Source organism: Dermacentor andersoni, chromosome 11 (assembly GCF_023375885.2).
Source record: "Dermacentor andersoni chromosome 11, qqDerAnde1_hic_scaffold, whole genome shotgun sequence".
Taxonomy (NCBI): domain Eukaryota; kingdom Metazoa; phylum Arthropoda; class Arachnida; order Ixodida; family Ixodidae; genus Dermacentor; species Dermacentor andersoni.
The window spans coordinates 109,541,386-109,565,705 of record NC_092824.1 but is presented as its reverse complement, the minus strand read 5'-3'; the positions used below and the strand labels follow the sequence as shown (position 1 = coordinate 109,565,705).

Genomic DNA, 24,320 nt, shown 5'->3' with positions numbered 1-24,320 from the left:
CATCTAGTGTCGCATTTATGTCGTAATATGGACGTCTAGGTGTTGTTACAACAAGGCTACGTTTGTCGTGACAGCTGAAAATTTCATGCTTTCAGGAAGTAGAAAAGCGTAAAATTCATTATTTTTTTCCTTTTCTGAACATTTAACGGCCATGTTTTCCAACTTCTAGCGTGCAGAGATCAAGGTAGCCTTTTTTTTTCTTTGTAGGCGCATTACCGGCGCTTCTGAGCGTAAGAAAGTGCGCTGTTGTCATTGGCTAAAAAATGAACTGCAACGCAATTATGTTGACAATTAGTGCTCAACGGCATGCTCTCGTGTCTCCCTCATGCATGTCTCCATTCTGTAATCGTTGAATAATTTATTGTTTATGGAGTAGCCAGTTACACAATTGTTGCTGACATTTTTAGGTACCGCAAGAGTTGCACAAGTTTCATAATATCGGTCCACAAAGTGACAATGAAATGCATTGCGTTACCACTTAATATTTTACCGGATAGCCTTTTTGTATGCAGTAAAGGAAGCCATTCTCGGGAATGCCAATGTTTTTCATAAATATCTTGGGAACTAATTGTAGCAACTGTTTATTAATTCCGCGAACGCGGTTGTCGTGCAAGCATACAGTTAACAGATACATTATTAAAAGACCCGTACAGTACTAGAGCCAAAGACTAACTGTTGCATAAATACAAGTGCCAGATATGCATGACTTTCTGCTGAACCACCGGCTCGTTCGCGCCCGATCTTTGCACGGGGAGTGCGTTACATTCTAGCGTGCAGCAGGTATATCTCTCCATCTAACGTTGCAGTGGCATTGAGCACTCTTGTGCTTGGAATGTGTGTTTAGCCACTACAGCGTCCTGAATGCAATTTTTGGGTAGCCTTTCATATTGCTCGAAGGAGTAAATGTGTGTTTGGCATATTTAGTTTGCGCCAGTGATCTGCATTAGACCATAAAAAAAACAGCGTACGTTGCGGCGCAAGCCTCCCTGATCAGCTGGCGCACGTATACACAAAATTAGTCAATAAGCTTGTGAAACGCGTTTAATTGTGCACGTTCTTCATAAATTCCTTTCTGTAGATGTTACATATGTTGATGCAAGTGCTTGATAACGCTATTTGCTTCTCTTAAAAGCAAATGCAGTAGTCTGAAGCACGTTGGCTCCCAACATTGCCATCTCTTCGTCCTTCCTCACTTCTTTCCCCTGTTTATGCCGTACTTCAAGTCAAATCTGCAACGCGCAGCTGCACATCGCCCACCGAGAGCACCACCCGGTGTACGCACGACTGAGCCTATCCGTCTTTGGAAAGACAGTCGACAGTTTTAGCGTCGACGAGAAGACCTTGGCGGCATTGCAGGAGGAAGTTAGGGAGCTTAAACTACGAAGTTGTAATGTGTCCCAATGGGCGCTAAGGCCAATTTGTTGGTATATTAGCTAATTATAGCGATATGGGTGACCTAACAATCAGCCTGTTCAGTAAGTAACAAACACTAACGACGGCCTAAGCTGAACTTGTTCAGTCGCAACGGCCTGAACAGCACCATTCGTGAATATGTTACCTTGCAAAAGGTTTCTTTGTTTCCTAAAGAAATTTCGTTTGACTGAAATATTCTTTCCGGTTCTGAAATATTAACATTGACAAACAGCTTAACACTATCTGAACCTTTAAATCTAAAGTCCATAACGACAGCGCAGAGCTTAAAACACGCACCGTTATATTTCCTTTACATCGAACGAGCATTTTGGCCCTACCGCCCTACCGTCCATGAAAGCGTTGCCTATAGTGCCTGCGCCGCAGTCTGCAAGTTGCTACGTGTAAAGCGCGTAAACTGTTGGGGGGAGGCGGTAACACTAGAACGCTCACACAATTCTAAAATTCTGTTAGGCGAGAAGCTATGGCCACACATACGCAATCGAAGCTTCACTACACTTATACAGCTGTCGCAGCGCAGCACTCGAGGATGGTCGAGAGTTAGATCGCCGCATGAGATTAGAAATTTCGCAACACAGGCAGAGGAACGCGGCTCTGGCAGGTGACAGCTGATTAAGATTCCTGGGAGGGATATTTGTTCTCCAACGGATCCAATAAGGCTGCTAATTACTTTAGTAAACAGTAAACATATTTCTGAGTGTTGTAAATTTTCGCAGTTACAGTTCGAATGTAGGCGGACTGTAGACGGCGAGAACTAGATTGTCCTCACGAGCAAGGATCCAGTCTTATCGCCTGCGAAGCGAAACAAGTATAATATTGAGCTGTACGTAGTGCCTGCGATGGCAGTTTTAAGGACAGCTACTCGCAAGTGTTATCAGGACTAATTGTTAGCCACGTGATTTCAGCTGTAGGGACAATGCGCACGAGCGATATTCGTTAAAATCATCACTGTAACTAATACCAGTCAATCTAGCAACTTCAGCGACAACGAGCAAGTTGTGTCCGTATGTCGCTGGACAATACTTGGGACAGTGGTATTAGCGCCTGGCCGGGTAGGCTACAATGCGCGGTTTTATAAAACAATATCTAGTTTATGATCCGCATCTGCACCTAGCCTGCAGAGCGCGCAAATTCCACATTTCTACGCGCACGGTGCGCAAGGTGTAATTCAGGAAATACCGTACTCGTGCAACAAAATAGCTTTTTTCCCGGGGCTGTCTGTTCGGTCCAACATTTAGAATTGTGCACATGAACGAAACTTTCGAGTAACGTATCAAATATTGGCCAATTTGATTCGCTGTTCAAATCCAATAGTTAATATCTGCGAATACGAATATTTTGTTTTCATATGGTTTTCGAATATTTCGAAGCGCCAACTGTGCACGGTCATGCATAAATCTGGAGTAAAAATTTGATAAATTTCATTCCGGCTAGCATACTAACACAGAAAACATGACAAGTTTTGTAGTGGAGCACATTTTGCTCTGGAAGCCAGACTTTACCGGCGAAATCTCTATCATTCGACGACCCACCAGTAAGTACCGAGTAGGCTAATAATCCGCTTATTTGTTCCTAATGCTCCAATTTTGCTGTCATTGAACAACGCTTCATAACGTTCAATGTGGCAACAAAAACTAGCTAACGCTCTGATTATGCTAGGACGTGAAGATCGTTCTTTATCGATGGTGAAACCGGCAGTTTATGTTATTCAAAAGCTATTCGAAAAGTGTTCAATATTCGATTCGATTCCTTTTGGCAATATCCTATTCGTCTTCGATTCGGCCCCATGAATTACTATTCGTACACCCTTAAATACAACGCAGTACTGACGTTTTTCGTGTCCTGCCACACTATACATTTTCTCAGGGAAACCCGAGGCGGCCGTTCGGGAGTTGCTTGGCGAGGATATCCGCAAGAAGCACTTTTACTTGACTAAAGACATAACGCTGCTGATGCCCAGCGAGTTGGGCGTGCCAGTCTTCTCCGACTTCAAGCAGGTTGAGTTTATCTACGCGAAACGAGAGAAGATGGACCTCAGCCGTGGTGACAACACAGAGCTCCACTTGGCCATCAAGCAACACTACCTGTAAGTGCTTGTGCTACAGAACCCGAGGTTGCAGATTCTGTCCCAGCCCCCGCAGACCGTGTTGTGGTGGGGGAGGAATGCGTTGCGTTTGTGGGCATGACCAAGGTTGCCAAGCTAGGTAGCAAATACATCCAAGTGACGTTCGCGAATTTCCGGACATTCGTTTTATTTTTGTTTGAAAGATTAATCCGTATTTTCATGGCGCTGTGCACCTAATGTAGGTGCAAGTTGTGCCTTCTTGCTTGATTATCCTGCCTGTAAGAAACCTTATTGGAGGCTTGACTACGAATTGGTACAGAAATTAGAGAAGCAAACCAAATACTGCAACGCGCTGAAAAAGGCGACCATTCATGCTAGCTAGTTTTATGCAATAACAATATATGTGCAGCTGTGTGGTGTACATTTGCGAACACATATTACTGGACATGACCGCCCCCGTTGGCAGATTTTCCTTTCAGAAAGGCTTAGCTTCATTGTTGGCAACAGACATTATGACAGGCTTTCAGACATTCAAATTACTGAGCGTCGTAAGAGGTGTTACTTGATTCCCTTGATTACTCGTGACGCGCTAAGTCCCATAAAGTATGAGAATAGGCGCCGAGCGGCTTTTGCGCTGCACGGTCAGCCTCGTGAAGCAGTCTCATGATCTGCGCAGTTGCCGAAGAGGTGCGATATTGCGGATGAAAACTTCGGCAAAAATCCGAATTTGTTACGTAACAACTGCCGGATGACTGGAGGGTGGCCCGAGTTCTTCCAATGTTCAAAGAAAGCAGGATCGATTAAGATTACAAAATTATCGTCCCATTTCTCTGACATCACAATGCTGCACACTCTTGGATCAACGTTGTGGCCAAATATATGAAGGAATTCTTGGCTGTAAACAATGTGCTCACGGAGTTTCAGCACGGCATCAGGAAGGGTTATTCGACGGTAACACAACTGGTATTAGTGATTCACTCGTTTGTTTTATTTCTCAAGAATGATGGCCAAATCGATGTAATATTTTTTTACATGTCACCAAACACTTCGACAAGGTTCCGAACGACAAATTAATTTTCATGCTTAGAATTATTGCAATACCTCACATTTTCATAAACTGGGTTATCACTTACCTGACGAAACGCACCCAATATGTTACAATTAATGAACATAGCTCGGTCACTCTTACAGCACGTCAGGGATGCCGCAAGGTAGTGTCTTGGGGCCTTTGCTGTTCCTAGTATATACGAGTATAAAGGGCATCGTTAAAATCATAACTCCTGGTGTGCAAATTGCATTGTTTACCGATGATTGTATTTTGTACAGAGATATAACTTGTCAGAATGATCAGATTGTCCTCGAAAGGAATTTAAATAACTTGTTGATGGGGTATAATGGATGAGGTACGTTTATTAACACTGAGAAATCTGTATTTCTTCGTGTTACCCGTAAAAATACCCACTAACGTTTTCTTACATACTAGATTCTTCAGCACTGCATGAGACTAACAACTACAAATATTTAGGTGTTGCTTTGACTTACAGATTGTCGAGGAACACGCACAATAACAATATTTCTCTACTGCTTTCCGCAGACTCTGTTCCCTAAGGCATAAACTGAACAGTGCCCCTCCGAGTGGCATGCAATTCTTTTAGCTCTCGTCGACGGCGACCTTCAAGTGACCTTGAGCCAAAAGCCAGAGCTGTTATCCGGGCACTCATACCTGAATATCCGGGCAAGTTTAGAGAACAAAACGAGATCATCCGGGCAAGCCCCCAGTCAAGACCGCATTACATACGCTAGTTACTTCTCAAACAAGTTACAAAAATATTTCTTCCGAGTTCTTCTATATGTTTGTTCACAATGTCACTCAAACTGTAACTTCTAGTGCGCTGAAGTTTTGTTTGTAATTTCCAATGGAGGGGGGAGGGGTGGGGGGGGCGACGTTTGAAATGCAGGTACGGGGCACTTGACTCTCATCTTTTGGCGCTGAGACCGTTCGCACAGTTTCCTCGCACAGTTAGTCAGCTGTGCTCTTTTAAACGCCAGTGGTCCGTGAGGTGTGCGGCGCGTCCGGCGCACCGCGGATGGCTATTTGACCGAGACGAGATTTGCAATGAGTTTCTGCCTGTGACAGGAAACTATTGCGTCCATATGGTCCATTGCGCAGTATGACGGGGTGCGATGTGGTGCGGTAGGGTGTACCGTTGCGAACATGCACTACACCCATTTTAAGATTGTGGCTAGCATCATCTCTAACAAATCTGCTTTGCCGGTAGCCATTTCATGCGTACATCTACTTTTCATTAAGAGATAGCCAGCAATCTTTTTTATTATTTACACCAAAGCTAGAGTAGGCATGCATATCATGGGATCCTTACACAAAGTCAAATATCATGCACCTTGAAAAAATACAAAGAAAGGCAGTTAGGTTTATATTTCATAAGTTCACAATACTAAACTCTCCCTCTAAAATTATGATACAAAATTCTGTACCTACTCCACAATGACGCCGAAAGCAACTCAGTCTCGATTTTCTTTCCCTCCTTCTCAACAGCAAGCTTGGAATGAAACAGTCGACTTGCATAACGCCTGCAATAATACGGCACGCATGACAGCATCATCCGGACTTACTAACACCCTACTATGCTTGAACTGATATGCTTCAATTTCCTTTTTTTCCCCGAACAATATATGACTGGAACGACGGTTTACAGACGCAGTGTGACCAAAAATTGCGTAAATTTGTAGTTGCTTGTTCCTGATTTATTCACTATTGTTCGTATGCATTCTATAGGCCCTCTCCTTGGACCGAAGGGTCTGCGGTATGTACTACATAAAATTAATATTAAAAATAAAAACAACACGTTAAACGAAGCTCGTTCGACCTCGTTTCGGTCACCGGCGCTGATCATCGCTTCTCGTTTCGTTTGAATTATCCCGCCTCTCGAACAGATACGACGTCTCGTCGTGCCAGATGCTCGGCTTCGCGCCAGAGTTCACGAAGCTGGCTCTCGGAACGGGCCATGCTGCTAGGACCGTCGTCTCTTGGCCGCTGGACTTGGAGGCGACTCTGGCACCGCTCGAGGGCAAGCTGAGCCTGCGCCGTCCACTGCATTTGCCCTGGAACGTCATTGACCACAGCTCCCACCCCTTCACGTTCGCCATGGGCTACAACGACAACTCAGACTCCACACAAGGCCAGACTGAGTTAAGCAATTGGATGAGGTCTCTCTACCAACCTGAAGAGCTGACCAAGGTGGACTCACTATATGGAATTCTTTTAATTAGGATCGCACCATCCTGGTCCACAGAGCTCGATCGCTGTCTCTCAAAGCAATGTTTGATCGTGGTTATCGAATGTTATCAAATGTCATCGAAGCTTTGATGTATATGCAAGTGAGGTGGAGGAAGATACCACGACCGCCATTCTTATCCTCTAAACGCTCCAGTTCAGATGATCTCGGTCTTCCATTTAGGCACCGTATTTAAGGTCGCCAGCTGTGTTAAATCTAGGTTTCCAGCCGTTACTAACACCTTTTCTTTTCTTTTGATTTACAGCAACCTGAAATGTTGTAAAAACAGGTTTCCCACACAGGTGTTCCGTTTTCTGAGAACATTTATTTGGCGTCTTGCGCAGTTCGACCGCCACTACTTCGACGACACCTTTGGTGTCGGTCTGAACGTCAAGGGCCACGGGACCAGCAAGGGCCTGCACCAATTTGTGCGAGAGGTCTACCACGAAATGTCTTACCGCGAGCTCTTCTACTACATGGCCATTAACCCTCACTGGCAGCCACTTGACATCAAAATCTACGCCGTTGCCGCTGCCGAAAATGCCACCAAAGAAGTGAGTTAAGAAAACATGCCAGAATCGAAGAGGTGGCATCGGATGTGTGAGAATTAGAGTGAAAGACGTCAAAGAAGAGGCTACAGCTGGTTCAGTTCTTTTATTATTATTAAGAATGTGGAGTGAGCGTTTTCATAGTTATTTGGGCATAATCTGACCAACCATTAGCAAACGATTGTTTGCTTTCATGTATGCAAGTTTAGCTTTTTATGATCTTTTTTATCTTATACCCATCCTTTTGAATTTTACCGTTTGCGTTTCTGTATATCTCAAGTAGATGTAGTAACTGCATATAGGAGACGAGAATTGTTAATTGGACAGCAATAGGTAAAGAAGTTGAGGCGCAATTTCCAGAATATTCCCTCTGAATGTATCATGTATTGCAGGTATAATGATTATTCGTACTATTCCTACATGCACTCTTTGTTGTCATGTTCATGCGGCGCCGCTCACTCAAATTGACTGAACACATCTGGTTGGGGGGGGGGGGGGGGGGGTTTGTCGAGAGATACCTTTCGGATATACGATTATTCACGTGAGATTTCGCGTGAGTTGTCATTCTGGCGCTATGCCAGAATGACGAGTTGACAAGCTTACTATATTTGCACAGATTAAGGAACGTGGCGCTGGTAGCCGTACACTTCAGTGCGTCCAGTGCCGTTTCACGCAAAACCTCGTGAAAGTTTCATTTATTTTTTCTTTCATTCTTAAAGATCCGAAGTCATTAAATAAAGGCAGAGTTGAGTACACCTTTTCATTGCTCACAAGAACGCCATAATCCAGAGCTTAAAGCACCTGCAGACGACCACCGTGGTTTTTGTTATGACTATGGTGGTGGTTAGGAGACTGCGGAATTTGGACTGCGGACAACTGCACTGGGCACGAACCTCTCTTCAATGAACCACTTGCTAACTAGGGTCACTGATTGTGTGCCACACGGTGTGCGACACGCGAGGGAATGATTCTCAGAGCTCACAGGCACCGCCCCTCCACGCTTCTCATCTTGGAGGCCACGCGCGGTCTTCCCGTCAGCGCTACTAGATGGCGCAGCGTGTCCAGAAAGAAGGATGAGAGGGGAGCCCACATGACGCGTTTCTCAGTGCTCGCACGCACCGGAGCGCCACACATTTCGGAGGTCATGCGGAGGCCATGTGGAGACTTCGCGGCGGTGACGCTAGATGGCACCGTGTGTTCTTAGGGAAGCGCCAAAGAGGAGCCCCACTGCAGAACATGCCTCAAGCTAGTTTCGGGGGTGGCGATCACTATATAGTGATTCACTATATCACTATATATAGTGATAGAATATATAGAATCACTATATATAGTGATTCAATGCTAAGTCATTAACATCGACAGTCATCGTGAGATTGGTTTTGCCAAATTCTTTTTTCCATCCTGTGGATCCAGTTTACCGTCTATTTTTCTCTGGCTTTCCTTTTCTTATGAATCATGTTCGTCTATTTACAATTTTAATTATGCTGTACTTCGTTGCCCACTTTCTCGACCTCTTCCTCCAGTCCGTGTACACACTCTTAAGGCACAAATATTTGTGCACTTTAGCCGGCCATTACTTTTCATCCATATTTCTTAGACTTTCCTCAAAATTAATCTTGTTCTGCGCTTCTCTAACTTCAAAAGAAGTCCAACTAGTGTCACCTTGCGCTGCCATGATCACTTGCAGTTTTACCGTGGACCGCCTAAGTCAGTTGGCCCAGCACCATCTGGTTAATCTTCAGCCCAGACAATATTTCTGATTTATTGCCCAGAACTGAATTTGCGAACATTAGGACTGGCATCATTACTCCTTTCCAGATGATTATGATAATTTATTGGCATCCCCTTTGAAAAGGGGCGGTGACGAATAGTCACCTAACCTGCTTGAGTCACCTTGGCCTGGTTGGGCATCGTATTGCTAGTAGCAATGTGGTGCCCTCTTTTCGTCGCGGGCGCAAGTTGTCACAGCGCCACAAAAGCCTCCGAGATCGATAATCAGCACGCGACACTTGATCTCGGAGGCCATGGCGCCACTTTTCTACTCGTATAACTTTAGAAGATTTGGCTGCGCTTTGTAAGTTACGGAAAAAGCTTATGATAGAAAGAAATGTACCTCATTTCAATATTTATAAAAATTCCAGTGAATACGACATATGACCTCGATTCATGTTTTCAACGATTGTCTGGGCTGTTGATTAAATGCCATTTAGCGGTTGCTAAAAGCAGTTAGCCATTTAGCTTTGGTTAATTATATTGTCTTGTCCTGTACAAAATGCTTTAACGTTCTTGCGATACCTATATGTAGGTGCTGGTTAAGGTGCATTTTCTTCATTATTTTTCTTTGGCAATGATGCGTTCCCCCTGCCACGTAATTTGAAGCCATTAGACAACAATAATTTTCAGGCATATTTTGTTAGTCATCCTTGAATAAAGTAGCAATGAAAGAGATAAAGAAAAATAAAACAATAATTTTAGCGACAGCTACTTCCGCTTTATCGGCATATGCTTGCTGACATGTCCAGTTCAGACACGATATACGCTATGTAATGGCAAATCTTTTGAACCCCTCGTTTAGCTGGACATCGACATATCGTACAAGTTCTTGGACCCAGGTGACGAACGGCAAAGCCACTTCAACGTCCATGACCAAGTCGGCGAAGGTAGCGAGTTGCAGTCCACCCACGTCCTGAAACTCGACGTCAACTTCAAAGGTGACACCAAGGAGCGAAAGGTGGCCGCCGAGTTGCGGTACTCTTTCAACCACGACCTCTTCAACCACAAGCTGCAGTTCTTCTACGACAGGACGTCATTCAGCCGAGCTGACGCCAAAGCCTGGTCCCGGCGATAGTGCTGTCAGTGATGCAATGAGACCAATTTTCGACGATATGGCCGTTAATAAAGTCCGTACCGTTGTTTTTTACCTATTCTACGATTAATTTTCACTTTTTATCCGCAACACAGAAAGAAGCCGCCTTCCAGACAATATTACCTCGCGCGTGCCCAGCTGAGTCCAAGTGAACTCGCCCTATTTCCCAATACTGTGGCGCAGAGTGGCTTTACCTCAGCATGTCTCTGCTTGTGGCGGTGCACCCTTTACAGAAGTGTATTGCAATATGGTTAACTTTCGACTATGTAACCAGTAATTACGCCCGCATCGTTAACTTGGAATACTCTGCTACGAAGTATCTCTCCTTGCCTCTGCGATGACTGCATTTTATTTTTTATTTAATCACAGTACCCTTAAATGCCTTCAGTTGAGGGCATTACGTAGGAGCGGGGAGGGCAGTATAAACAAAATTGATTACAAAGTAGCAGCCGCGAAAAACAATAGGGTGCAGTACAGAACAAAAGTATGCTAACAGAGTTCACCTAGTAAGAAACAAAGCGTAACAAAAATATAATAAATATGACAAAATTATGTAACTCACAGAGCATGATCATGTGTATGAAAAATATGCACGCGTTTTTATATGCACGCAGTTTACGTATCTTCAGGAGCGTGCTTTAGGTTGTGTTTGTTAATTCCTAGAGAGCGATAAGCAGCTGCAAGTGTGGAATAAGTGTGATGGCTCCACATTAAGTTGCAATGTAAAAGAACGCTTACAGACTTCTAGAATAAGAAGAGTTCCACACTACAGCGTTCTAATGTGATACGAAGTGGAGACTCGGGTGGTTCGGGCGGTAAAGGACAAATTTAATCTCAGTAATACTTAGAGCCATTAGCCATAACTTGCACCATGTGTGAATTGAGTCTAAATCACTTTGGAGAGTTGCATGATCGTTATCAGAAAATGTGTTACGATAATGTGTGCCATCGTCGGCTAAAAGTCTAGTGCGGGACGAAACACAGCTAGGCAAGTCATTCATACACGCAAGGAACAGTAGCGGCTCATGCACACTCCCCTGAGGCGCTCCGGACGCGACGGGACTAATGGTTGAGAAAGAGTTGTTAGCGAAGCTGTGCTGTAGTCTAGATGCTGGGAAATTAGTGATCCACTCTAAAAGGTGAGGACGAATACTATGTCCTGAAATTTAGCAAGGAGTACGTAATGCACAACACGATCGAAATCTTTGGAGAAATTTAGGAACACGGCGTCCACCTGGAATCTGGCGTCAATCCATGAATACAAATTGGGAAGAAATCCAGCGAGCTGTGTGTCACAAGAATGACCCTTTCTAAATCAGTATTGGTATTTAAATATTAAACTGTGAGTTTCGAAATAGTTGGTGACTTGCAAATGAATAATGTGTTCCATTAGTTTGCACATTGTGCTGGGGAATCACATTGGTCAGTAATTAAAGGGTGGGAAGCATTCGCTAGATTTGTAAAATGGGATGAATTTAGCTACTCGCCGGTCTTGTGGAATATGACCAGTGCAATGTGATTGCGTGAATATATTGTAAAGAGACCCTGGGACGCATTGTTGAGAAACTTGTTATTAAATTCGTTGTGATGTGGTGCAGATGAAGTTTTCAGTCTGTTTGTCCGACTCGTTAATAACACTTTCAGATGTGCTAATGTGGGACCATGAGGGCAAGTCAGGGCATGTAGTGTCGTCTTCGCAAGTGAAGACTGAACACAACACGTCATTTAGAAACTGTGCACACTATCAGTCGGGGACTACGTCACCACCAGAATTAGTTGGGATCATGTCAGGCTGAAAACAGGTATTTATTATGCGCCAGAATCGCCTGGGATTACTCGCCAGTAAGGATACTAAATAGCGGCTGTAAAAGTGCCGACGTGTGCATATAAGTATAGCAACTGACATTATTTGTGACTCGCTAAGACGCTGCGGAGGCGAGAAACGGCCGTTTTTTTCTGGAAGTGGTTACAAGATACCCAGATCCCAGATACACCACAACCCTGTGAAATCAGCTAAGAAGGCCTTGCTTTCAAAACGCAATGGCTAATACCAGAAAAAATAAGGCGATATTCCTGACATCAAAGGGGCATGCGCCCGCAGTTTATGCGAGATTCAAATAAAAAACAATGAATTATAAGGTTTTGCATCCTACAAGCACAACACGGCTACGGTGACATTCTGAAGAAGTCCGGTTCACTTGTGATTTCATGGAGCTTTTTAAAACTACCCCAATTCTTGGAACGAGAACGCAGGCGCAAAGTTGAAAAACAAAATAACGCCTGGGTTTCATTTCCATCGCCAGAAATAAATATTTCGCCACATAAATGCAAATAATGTTTAAATAGACCACTAGACCAAACTTATTTAGTGCCACTGACGTTGCTGAATAGCAAAAAAAATCCAGAAATGTTAAATCCTTTGTCGTCCTAGTAAGGCTTTTTAGCCAACACATACAACACATAAAATCCCAATTTCTTCATCACTTCAAGAGACTGCAGAAACCTTTCAGTCTGGCCTTCTATCTCGTAACAGATCACAATTGACGGCAAGTTCACACACACAGACGACGACGAACAGCAGCAGCTGGTGGCTGCTGCTGCAGTAAAGGCAGTCGGCAGGGAAAGGTTCAGCAGCAGGTTCCTCCACCAGCTTGCCAAGAAATGCCACGATTCTCAACAGAAGGGGCTAAAATTTGACTATTACTGTTACAAGTTGCTCCACTACTCCAGCCGTCTCGGCAAATTCACCGCGGACGTACAGTGGAAGAACTACAAGTCAGTATGTATCCCGACAGATCTCTCCTTTTTTAGTGCGATAGCATTGTAGGCGAACTTTACCCGTTTTTCTCACAGAAAATATGAGCCGATCCCGGAGGCAATGCAGTCTAACGCCACGTCTCAAGGCGCTGTATGTCACGAGTGAAGAATGGCAAGAATCGGCACGTGACGCACGCGCCGAATGCTTCATAATAAGGCATTGGCGCGAGATGCACGCGTGAGATCGATCAATGTAGAAATAAATCATGGCTTAATAGTTGGAGCATGAGGCTGCTGGGCTGGCAGTGGGAAGTTCGATGCTACCGTCGGTCATGCATTTCTTTATAGCATTATAGGCGGACCTCGGCCATTTTGGTGGTATCTATCGAAAAAGTTAATGTGTGTTTAGCACGCCTGAGTTCTCAAGTTAACATACACATATGCGAAATAAAAACGCTGCTTCGATAAATATACGTGCGCGCATGCGAGCGCAGCTGTCGAGAGGTCAGAATCAGCAGATTCTTTAAGTATGCTATCGCATAATTAGAGAGCGAGTGGTGCTAATTATGCTTTTTATTATTATTGTACAGTACTATAACATCAATGAAAGTTGTTAGGCCAGTTCGTACGTGTTCATAAATTATAAAAATGAGGAATAGAAAAATGAAGGCCAGAAAGACAACAGAGCGAGTAGTCTTGTCAGGCACGTTTGGAGGCAACAAAACAACTTCCTCTCCTGTCGAAACGTATTGCCAGCCAGCTGTTTTCTCTTAGTCCTTACTCTGCGAAGGGCGGCATTTCTGAATGCATGGACGGATGGTCTTTACAAGCGTCAGATGTAAAATCGGGTGTTAGCTGACGCCAGCAATGCCGTTCTCCTCACGTTCCGAATTATTCACTGCCCATAATATCAGTAGTTCATGCCAAGAAATTATCAGGCCTTCAAAGGAAGGGAAACGGTGCGGCAAGATTGTTTGTTATATAAAACTCTTGAAGCTTTGATTGTCTGTCGGCTTATGTAATCTATCCTTTTTTTATACTTATTTTGTGTGCTAATAAATTATAGCGTCTTTCATTCTCTTATTCCCAATTTTGTGGCATCCCATCTTCCAAAACCTCCGCCGACAGATTCAGTAGCCTTTCCCCTACCGTCTGCCAGAACTCGCGGCTTCGGGCAAGGCAATTTGTTCCGCACTTACTTCAAGATAGATACTGTGACATGCTTTTGAGCAGGAACAACCAGCGCCTCTAGCTTCCTTGAGTTGGGCACAATTGCTGCAATACTGTTTTTCGCGAATATCTAAGCACACAGACGACAGACTGGCGCCCAAAGTTTGCTCATCCGCCGCTCAACGCCATACTGCTGTGACTCGTATGTTCAAAAAGTAAAAAAAAGCTCACATCGTAAATCTATCTACTCAAAATCGGCTTTCCAGCAAATGAACCGTAACGAAAAACGCAACTTCTCGCTGTTTTTCTCCGCAGCTGCTACACCGCTTTTACCCGTACTACGCCAAACGCTACGCACAAGCGCCCCTGGAAGCCGGCTTCGTGGGTGTCATTGGTTCTCACATCACGGGCGACCACGGCAAGCTTCACGTTGTGTCACAAGTTCCCCAACTGGGTGCCGACGACGAGCCGCACACCAACATGGTGGTCATAACCGAGGACGGTCACCACCACGAACACTGGGAGGTGCCCACGTTCAGCAAGATTCTCGAGCCGGGGCTCTTCAAGACGACTGGTTACGCGAACGCCGCGTGTTCTCAAGTTTCTACAGGCACAGTGAGAGCGCCTTTTTTTTTACGCTCACACCTCAACGTACGCGCAATCTCCAGGCTTGGTGCAAACAAGCCGGGATTGGCGGCTAATCAATCGAGCTTTGTAAATCGCACAAACGAACAATATTAGGGAAAACCACGCCAGGTCGACTTGCGTTCATAAAACGAAAGTCGCAAGATCACCTGACTTTCGGTGACACGGGAGCTTTAGCAAGGACTATAGTATATATATATATATATATATATATATATATATTCGTAACGCAAATGGGGGTAATTGCAGTAGAAGTATATAGAGAAGGAGGTCCCGTTTTTTAGAAACTGAAATGGGACCTCCTGTGCACGATGACTAGAATTAATAATACCAACATCACTGGCAACATGTAAAATTTACGATACTAAAGGTTTTAGGAGAGAAGACATAAATGAACAGAAAAGCAGCAGATGAATGTATTACATAATAACAAAGCACATTATATATATATATATATATATATATATATATATATATATATATAATGTTCGGGTCTAAGTCTCTCGGCTGCTGACGTTGTTCCCAGAGCACCCGCTTAATTGCTGCGACTGTCATTCCGACAAGAAGATTCACATTTTCAACGACGTTTAGGGTGCGAACTAAACAAGAAAAGAACTGACAGGCTCAGAAAAGACCGAAAAAAAATGACAAGAGCCAAAACAAAGAGCGGAAAACTCATAAAGCAAAAAAAAAACGGCAGGCTCAATAGAAAGGAAGAACGACGCTCTTTTATGCGTCTGAAAATATTTTCCAGTTTAGTTCAAGCCATTTAAGAAAAAAAAACAATTCTAAGCATCGGTTAGCATCCCACTTTCAAGCGTTACCCTGCGGCGTCTTTGGTGGGTCATATCGTAAAGACATCGGAATGCTATCATCAACAGCCTAATTAGGTTCAGCACAATACAACGAAATCTCTTTTAACGTGTCTTAATTACACGTTTCCGTCTTCTTTTTTGTTCGTCAGCCTCGAATGCAGGTACTGAGGGTGTTCATCGACAAGACCAAGATAGATATCATGCCCTCGTACAATGAACTCGGTCTGGTGGTGCGCGTAGCTCGCAACAAAATAAACATCACGTCCGAGCATCCCTACAGCCACACCTATCGCGACACCGAGCTCTTCAGGATCAAGAAGGAGGACACCAATTGGTACAGGCTGGACTCCGAGTCGATCGGCATCCACTTGGGATTCGACGGGAACTTGCTCATGGCCTAGGTCAATACGCAGATTTCTTTTTTGTGCTGACAAATTTAAGGTGTTATTTAAAAATGGATTCACAAATATGCTTTGGCACCCATAAATTACCTTCCGGATCAGGAAAGTTCCTACTAGATTCACTGAAAGTGCTAAACAGTGACCGCGGTATAGTTACTTCGATGGCATTCTCCCCGTGTGATTTTAGAGTGCGGACCTCAGGCGCCCGATCCGGCGGCGAGCGTCGGCGTTGTCCCTCGTCGTAACCGAGCGAACGAGCACACAGCGAATGACTAAAGCGAACGCGGAGCGCTGCGTGAGAAGAACAGCGCAGTACCGCGGAATGCTTGCGACGACCGCTGCGAGATGGCGCCAGAGGACCATGCAGTCTAAAGTCTTTAGTGCAGTTTTTTCACCGATGGCATGCGGCGAGCGCTACGTGACCGGAGGTCTGTCGGCGGCGGCTGCTGCGAATCGTGGTCACGCGTCACCCTACGCGCTGCCTCTCGCGATCTCCCGATTAGCGAGGCAATTAATGGCGTCCCAATTCGCTCCGTTTGCAACTTTCCGCACGAGACAAATTGTCCGCGTCCGCCTGTATACCGCGAAATGAAAACACATATAGAGCAGCGCTCAACTTTAGCATTAGGGAGTATCGTAATCGTCGGTGAACTTTTATCTGAGACTTTTTTTTTTCCTTAATCTTCTTCAAGTATACCTGGAGAGGCGCAGTTCACGTGATACGTCATGCATCTGTTTCGTTTTATTTCGATTTAAGGTTTTCTACCGTTCTGGTCTTCTGAAACTTGGTGTTCTCGAAGTACTCTTCCCGCGTGGGGCCTTAAAAATGCAGAGTCATTATTTTTTTGCAAACAAGCTTGTAAGAATCATTAGATATTACAGGACCCCGAAACCATAGTTGTACATCATTGGATATATTAACACCCAGTATTTCGGGCATGAAATACCTCAAGGAAGAGGTTTTCGGTTTGTAGAATTTATTGTACTTTATCACCTGCACTAATGTTCATTTAGACACGTGACCTCCTGCGTTATGCGCCGAAAATCGCGTCGCCTTATACAGCGTAAAATGTCCCCAAGATGGTTTTCGCAGCAACTGGCCGTGCATCCACTACGGCCACGTCCTCAAACTTACTGTGCGGGAGAAATCGTCCTTTCTTATACGGAGATGGAACCGACGTGGCCGAGATGTTCCCATCATGCACCAACAGGCACCAAATAAGAAGCGGCAGAAGGAGTTTAACGTGTTAAAGCAGCGCCGAAGCTATGACGAGAAACACCGCAGTTGAAGCTCTGAATTCATTTTGACCACATGGAATTTATTATTGTACGCATAAAGCACGTTGCGCGAGCATTCTTCTATTACCGCCACCTGGGAATACAACGGATAATCTAAAGTGCGACCTCGAGCGTGAAAGCTGAACGTCATACGAGCTGAGTCACTGTGGCGGGTATGCCGCATATGTACGTTGGCTCACGGTTTCCAAGATCGCGCCGTTGCAATCTCGGAGGCCGTGGTTGGTCTCCGAGATTGGCGGGTGTCCGGGTAACGTTCACTCATAATGAGAGCCGGATCCCGGGGGTTTTACGTGTCAAAACCACTATCTGATTATGAGGCACGCCGTAGTTGGGGACTCCGGAAATTTAGACCAACTGGGGTTCCTTAACATGCACCTAAATCTAAGTACACGGGTGTTTTCGCATTTCGCCCCCATCGAAATTGCGGCCGCCGTGGTCGGGATTCTATCCCGCGACCTCTTGCTTAGCAGCCCAACACCATAGCCACTAAGCAACCGCGGCGGTGGTGTAGAGGATAAATGTTGCGAATACGTGACGCGGTCTAAAGAGAACCTTTCGAAATTTCATTCCGTAGATCGGGGTTGCAGCACAGGAACAACTGCCTGGCTTCGTTGATAAATTTTTACTCTAGCGTCTGCCTTTTCTATGATTGGCGATGGACACTAGTCAACGTTATCCAATGTCATTCTTTTTCAGGTTTCTCCGTTATACAGCGGAAACCTGTGCGGCCTGTGCGGCGATTACAACCTGGACAGAAACCACGAGCTTTTCGGCGCCGATGGCCACCTATACAATAACACACTGGAGTTCGCGAAGACTTACGTTATGCCTAACCCGAACTGCTACCCGCCGGCTCACTAACAATCCTTGGCTGCGCACGCTCCGATCGTCCGTTATATAATGACAACGAACATGTCTACTGCAAACTGATTCTAGCTTTCCCTAAAGGCGGCAATCACAGATAGCGCTCAATAAAGCTTTCACCAAAACGCAATATAGATTGTCCTTCATCTCCTATATAAATTGTAAAAAAAGACAATAAAGAAAAAGTGTAATAAACTGGCATTATTGTGTTCGTATTTACACAGTGGGGGGAATCTGGTGAACACTTTCAATCGGCGCAGCGTCAAAGATTAGCCCGTAGTCCACACGTTAGTTACCGTGCTTCCATGATGAGAGAATGCCGGCAGAAAACAGTTCTCGCGGATACACTTGATGCTGCCATCCACCACAGTGTGCGTGGTCTCAGAAACCAACAATGAAAAACAAATAATAATTATTGTAAGCCTTTTCTAAGAAGGCCGGCCTTATCCCTTTAACTAGTTGCCCTCTCACTCCTTAGATCACAGACCATCATCGTAAATAAAGGCTTTCATAATTTACTGAGTGAAGGAAAGAATGAATGAATGAGTCATTAAATCAATCAATCAATCGAAAAATTGCGGCTGAACGCACATCACGATGACTGCCGAGGGTAATGCATTACCCTCGACATACCTTCAAATAGCCACCGTTGAAAGGAGCCCTGTTTGAGGCATGTACTGCAGCTGGACTCCTCTATTACGCTTCCCCATGAACACTAGGTGTCATCGAGAGCTGCCACGTGACCTCCGAAATGTATGGCACGCCGGAGCGTGCTGACACTGAGAAACGCGTCATGTGGTAACCGGACTCTCCTCTAGCGCTTCTTTCAGGACACGCTGTGCCATCTGGAGGCACTGCCGAGAAGTCCGCGCATGGCCTCCGAGATGCGAAGCGCGGCGCACCGGTGCCTTCGAACGCTGGGAATTGTTCCCTCGCTGGGCCGCGCAATCAGATACACATACGGAGTGAGGAATTCTGGCGGGAGGTTAATCCAAGGGCAAACACCCGATGCAATTGTGGCGCAGCCTTCTAATGCGTCGGGTCGCTGTCCTTGAGGAACGCTTGGTTCGTGGGCTTGTTTCCACTCAGCATCGGATAAATTAAAAATATATTTTTCGTCCTAGTAGAGCGGGACATTCTCAGTGACGCATACCCAGCGACCAAAGTTCGCATCAAAGAGGTTCATTAGGGACCAGCACAGACCGATTAGCACATACAGCTTGGTTTTTCAAGCCGGCGTCAAAGAGTTCCTGCGAACAGCGCTACCTGCCCAGTCCCGTGTCTATACAGTGAAAAATGTCGGCGTGAAAGAAGTTCCCTAAAGAGTTGGCACTTATGTTCATATTGCCACATACTATGTGACCCAAGTTGGTCCGATACTTCGCTTTGAAGCCTGTTACCTCAGCACAGCAGCCCGATGCGATCGCCATTCGATCACTGGCTACCCAATGACCCAGGTAGGCGGGGAAGGGGTTAGATACAAGCACACAAACAAACATAAATAGATAGTCCCCGAAAAGTGCGTGAAGTACCCAAAGGATGCTAACGCATTAAAAAGACATCGAACTTCTGTGACAACTTGTGTTGCAACAAGAATTTCAGCGGCCACAGCTAAATCATTCTTTAAATCGTTGCCAATACATGAATGCCTCGCTTAAAATTTTACCTGCCTATAATGATTTCGATCAGTTGTTAAGAAATTTTTACTCGGCCAGTGATTCATCCAGACACATTTTATTTAACCGTAACATTATTTCTAATGTTCCACCAGCTGCTTTTTATCTAAATGTTATCTTGGTTGCGATCACAGTTCTGCTATGGCCGCGGGATAGATTTTGCGTTGTTCGTAACATAGACTTGAAACTTTCCAGATCACTTGCGTACGTTTTTTTTTTTTATTGCAAACGCCCAAATTAACCCACTGAGTTTGAGTTATGCCTATGCGTCACCATTAACATTGCCCTTAAGTTTACCAAACATAAAGAGAAAGGGTCAACCAAGTGTTGACGCCAAAGAAGACAACATCGTCGTACATGGTGGTCCAAATGATTTGATCAATAAATGTTCATTATATATCTCTCTATTCTGTCTCTTTTTCATTCGTCTCTTTTCCTTCTTTCGTTTCTTGCGCTGCTTTTGTTCACAGCATCACGTACCAACTTGTCCAACAGCAAGGTTTCCTGATGTTCACTGCTTGCATCTATCTTGATACCTTTAACTTTTACTGCATCATTGCAGCTTGCCCTGTGTCCTATGCATGTCCGCTGTTTGCTTTTGGTTTTTGTGGGACATGTGGTTCCTTTATACAAGCGTGATGGATTTCATTCTATAAAGTAACTTGAGAGTCAGCGCCGTGTGGTAGATTGTCTTGCTTCTGCACCCTTTCGTTTGCGCGGTGTTACACGTACGAAAAATGCATCATATATCCAATTCGCCCCCCCCCCTACCTCACCAATTCCCGGATTCTTGACCATACCTGTGCAGCGAGCGAACAGCATTTATTTGAGGAATAAACAATCAAGCAATGTGGCGGTCTGCACTGTGAGAGGCCATTTCTGTCCCAGTTAAAAATTAAATTGCGAGGTCTCATGATCCGAAACTGCACAGTCTATTACGGAGGACCCTGTATTCGAATACTCCAGATTAATTTTGACTGCCTGGTGTTCTTTAACGTGTGCGCAGAGCATGGCACTCAAGCGTTTCGCCCCCATCGGAATGCGGCCACCGCGGAAGGAATCGCACCCACGACCTCACGTTCAGCAGCACAACGGCATAGCCACTGAGATCGTTTAATACGACCATCCTTCGTTTTTTTTTTTTTTTTTAATTTCTGTGCAAGCGTGTCTACACTCGCACTCGTAAGCAAACGCTCACAGGCGCCGAATCGACGCCGGTAAACGCGTGTCGCTTTATCTCTTGTAAAAAGCACTAATGCGACAGACGATTTGTCCGATATGCATGCTTCCGCACGATTCGTAACGTCTCTTTGCGCACCTCTCGCCCCCCTCGCCACCCCCGGTTTTCTATACGAAGTTCAAGGAGTCACGCCGATATCTATACCTTGCCACTGCAGACCCATCACCCGGTTGTTTGTCGCATCATTGCTGAGACCTTCGAACCAAGGGGCGTCGTGAGCAGCAGGCTGTCTCGAATGCCGCAATACACCAAAGCAGACCTTAAGGTAAAACGACGCCAAAATTTATTTTTTCCGTGATGGCAGCGCGCAGTAAACAAAGACTCAGAAAGAGATAGATAGACGAGACCGGCGCTGTTTTTCAGCTGAAACTGTATTGCAAAGGAAACGCGACACATCATATCAAGGACGATAACATGACGCGCTGTTATCAGGGTCATGCTCCAACTCGCCCGATTCGTCCTCCTTGTCCACTTTATTTGTTTCAGCGACTTTCCAGTGCCTGGTCACTTGATATCACTGGCCTGCGCTGCGACACACAACAAGACCGCAGTCTTGCAATCACTGAAATCCGAACCGAGAGCACGTAGAGTAACGCCAGGGGCCGCGCGAGTTCCACTCGATCGTCGACATGAAGCGCTTTTGCCTCTTCGTCCGCGATGCTCCAGCCCGTCTCCCGTGTCTCAAGAGGCATGTGGAGACTTATCTGCTCTCTTCCAAACCCGTGCCCGTCATAACACGCAGCTTCCCCCTCCCCTTTTCCCTCGTTAAATCCAGCGACATTGTCTGGAGTTGGACAGATCACCGCCACGCACGAGTGCTTGCACAAGCACCCTTCGGACGGTGTATCCAAAAGGAATGGATGCTAGCTGTTGAGTCATCATCATGAAGATTCTATGGATACTATTTCTTTCTGTGGCCACTTCAGGTAGGAGAAAGCCCCAGTGGATTGGGGCGTTTGCTTCCTTCTTTTATTTTCCAATGGCTCAGAGATCGTAGCTTTTCTTGTAGAATTTAATGGGACTTCGGACGCTTTTGGGAAAAAGGGAGGAATATACTGACAGTTGACAGCGGTGCCGCAGCGTCAGAACCTTGGCTGTTCGCTTCACTACGTAGTTCAACTAGCGAGTCTGCAACGGCGAAATCATGATAAACAGCAATGTTTTAAGTAGAAAGGCTAGGAGGTCACCCGAACGGCTCCGCCTTTACGTTACTCCGCGTAGGGGAAGGATAATTAAAATAATCGTGCACATGATATAAGCACTGCGGACTGTGTGAGCGCGAGACGCGGATATATATATAGAGATGAATATATTTAAATGATGGATCGATGCCTAGCTGTTGGAGGAAGCGAGTACAAGGAGAAAGGAGATCGTGCTAACTGTGCTTCACTGTGGAAGTTTCACATAGGAAGCTCAAGACTGAGTTAAGTGTTTCTTTTTTAACGTTAGCCTGTGGCCGTATTAAGTACTCGAAGGACATCCCCGCCTTAGGCCTGCGAGACGCGCATAGATATGGGCTTCTCACTAACACATTACAGCACACAGATGCCTGGTAAATTTCGCTAGACAAACTACAGTACGCCGCCCTTGCTTAAATGTGTTAAAATTGCTCTCGTTGTGCGCAGCACACTTCGAATGCAGTTTTAAACTAGCTTCAGATGCAGGGTGTTAACGCGACAGCGTTAAGGATCCCGTGTCGCAGGAGCTCCGGTGCCAGCCGTCCGGCGCCGGTGTCCCTGTAAGCGAAAATTCTCGTAAATATTTATGCTTACGATTGTACCACGCCTTGCCATGTGACATCCGGTATATGCGGGTTATGTTGTTCCACCATTTTGTCACTAAAGTTGATCATACCTCGTCTTACATTCTTGACAAAATTATTCCTCAGAATTTTGAGAAGGACAGCCCACGAACAAATGTCGTGAAACAAAACTTCGACAACGCGTGCCTTTTATGTTAAATCTTCTCCGACTGAAATATTAAAAGTGCGAAACAATAACAGAAACCTGCAAATGATGCAATTTTTTTCGGCGCGGCTGTGCACTATCACCGGGATCGGCTCACGCAAGGGGCCGTGTTTCTACCAGAAAGCTTGCCTCCGTGCATAGCGTTCCCCGCCAGCGTTTCTAGGTAAACATTATGGTTACATAGGCTGCCGTTGCCGGGAAGCGTGAGAAGCAGTCAGGAATCTTTGAATGCTACAGCATTGCACCCATAAGGGCGAAGCTTAAGGTGCCTCTAATTTTCTTTATTATTTAGCTGCACCAAATTTTTTTAACACTGTCTGTGGCAGATAGCACAATTCTAACCCTTGATGTGAATTACTCGACGAGGCGGTCAATAATTCTACAAGAAATCAAAATGCTTAATTCAATAATAAAGATAATTGCACTAATTATTTTTTGATTAATTACCTTACGGCACATATCTCAATCTACGAAATCTAGGTAGTGAATATATGCAAGGTATCTCAACTTGGAGACTATTCTCAGGACCCCCTACACAAGTTTCGATATAATAAATTTTAAAATGTACGACGAAATACATTATCGTCCCAGTTACCTTCATGCTTTAATGCATAAAACAGCGCTTTCTTAAAAAACTAAGAACCAGAGTGCACTTTTACCGCAACTATGACGGCGCATATCTGGCAACCGGTGCCATCCTAAGAATTCGTTCCATTAGATATGCTTTGCATACTGGCTAGCTACAATTCGTAGATTAAAATTTGTGCCGTAAATTAAATATTTAAAAGGTAATTATTGTATTTGTGTTCATTAGTCAATTAGTAGCAGTAGTATAAACTTTATTTCTTTTAAAAGACCTGGGCGGTGGGTGGGTCCCTCAGTCCGGCCTCCACTCTCTGGCTCTGTAGAGCTCCGCTAGCAAGCCTGACCTCTCAGTTAAGATCTTCACTTTTCGCAAAAGTAATGGATGCCGCATCGATATAACTTAGATGCAGGGTCAGAATTGTCCTATTTGCAACACGCAATTATTAAAAAATTTGAAACTGCTAGAAAAAAAGCTATAAAGCACATATACAAAGTTGTTAGTAGCACTTAGCATAAGGGCATTGGCAATACGAACCGTTGATTGGCACACATTACGTTTGCGTGACGTGGGAAGTGACCTTAAGCCCTATGAAAAGAAAATGCAAGCGTGGAAATCTTATTCCACCCATTCCGTTAGACACATGAACACATGTGAATAAATATATTTCTGTCCTCTCCAAAAGCAGTTAATACCA

At 45.0% G+C, this 24,320-nt stretch overlaps 2 protein-coding genes, 1 long non-coding RNA gene and 1 pseudogene across 4 annotated transcripts in view; 3 read left to right on the top strand and 1 right to left on the bottom strand.

The window, feature by feature from the left end:
• The window catches only part of LOC140214012 (uncharacterized), a 185,075-nt gene that overhangs the window by 120,627 nt on the left and 40,128 nt on the right, over positions 1-24,320 (bottom strand). The window lies entirely within an intron of this gene.
• On the top strand, positions 1,448-10,358 carry LOC129386916 (uncharacterized; annotated as a pseudogene).
• On the top strand, positions 11,869-15,994 carry LOC129386915 (uncharacterized). The gene is made up of 4 exons (XM_072285522.1): positions 11,869-11,874; positions 12,740-12,985; positions 14,449-14,784; positions 15,743-15,994. Exons 1-4 carry the CDS (start codon positions 11,869-11,871, stop codon positions 15,992-15,994), a joined length of 840 nt encoding a protein of 279 aa, XP_072141623.1.
• The window catches only part of LOC126539456 (vitellogenin-6-like), a 39,597-nt gene continuing 36,956 nt past the window's right edge, over positions 21,680-24,320 (top strand). Inside the window, exon 1 of the mRNA XM_050186303.3 lies at positions 21,680-21,999. Coding sequence (XP_050042260.1) covers positions 21,957-21,999 — 43 coding nt within the window. The 5' untranslated portion in view covers positions 21,680-21,956. The remainder of the gene's footprint in view (positions 22,000-24,320) is intronic.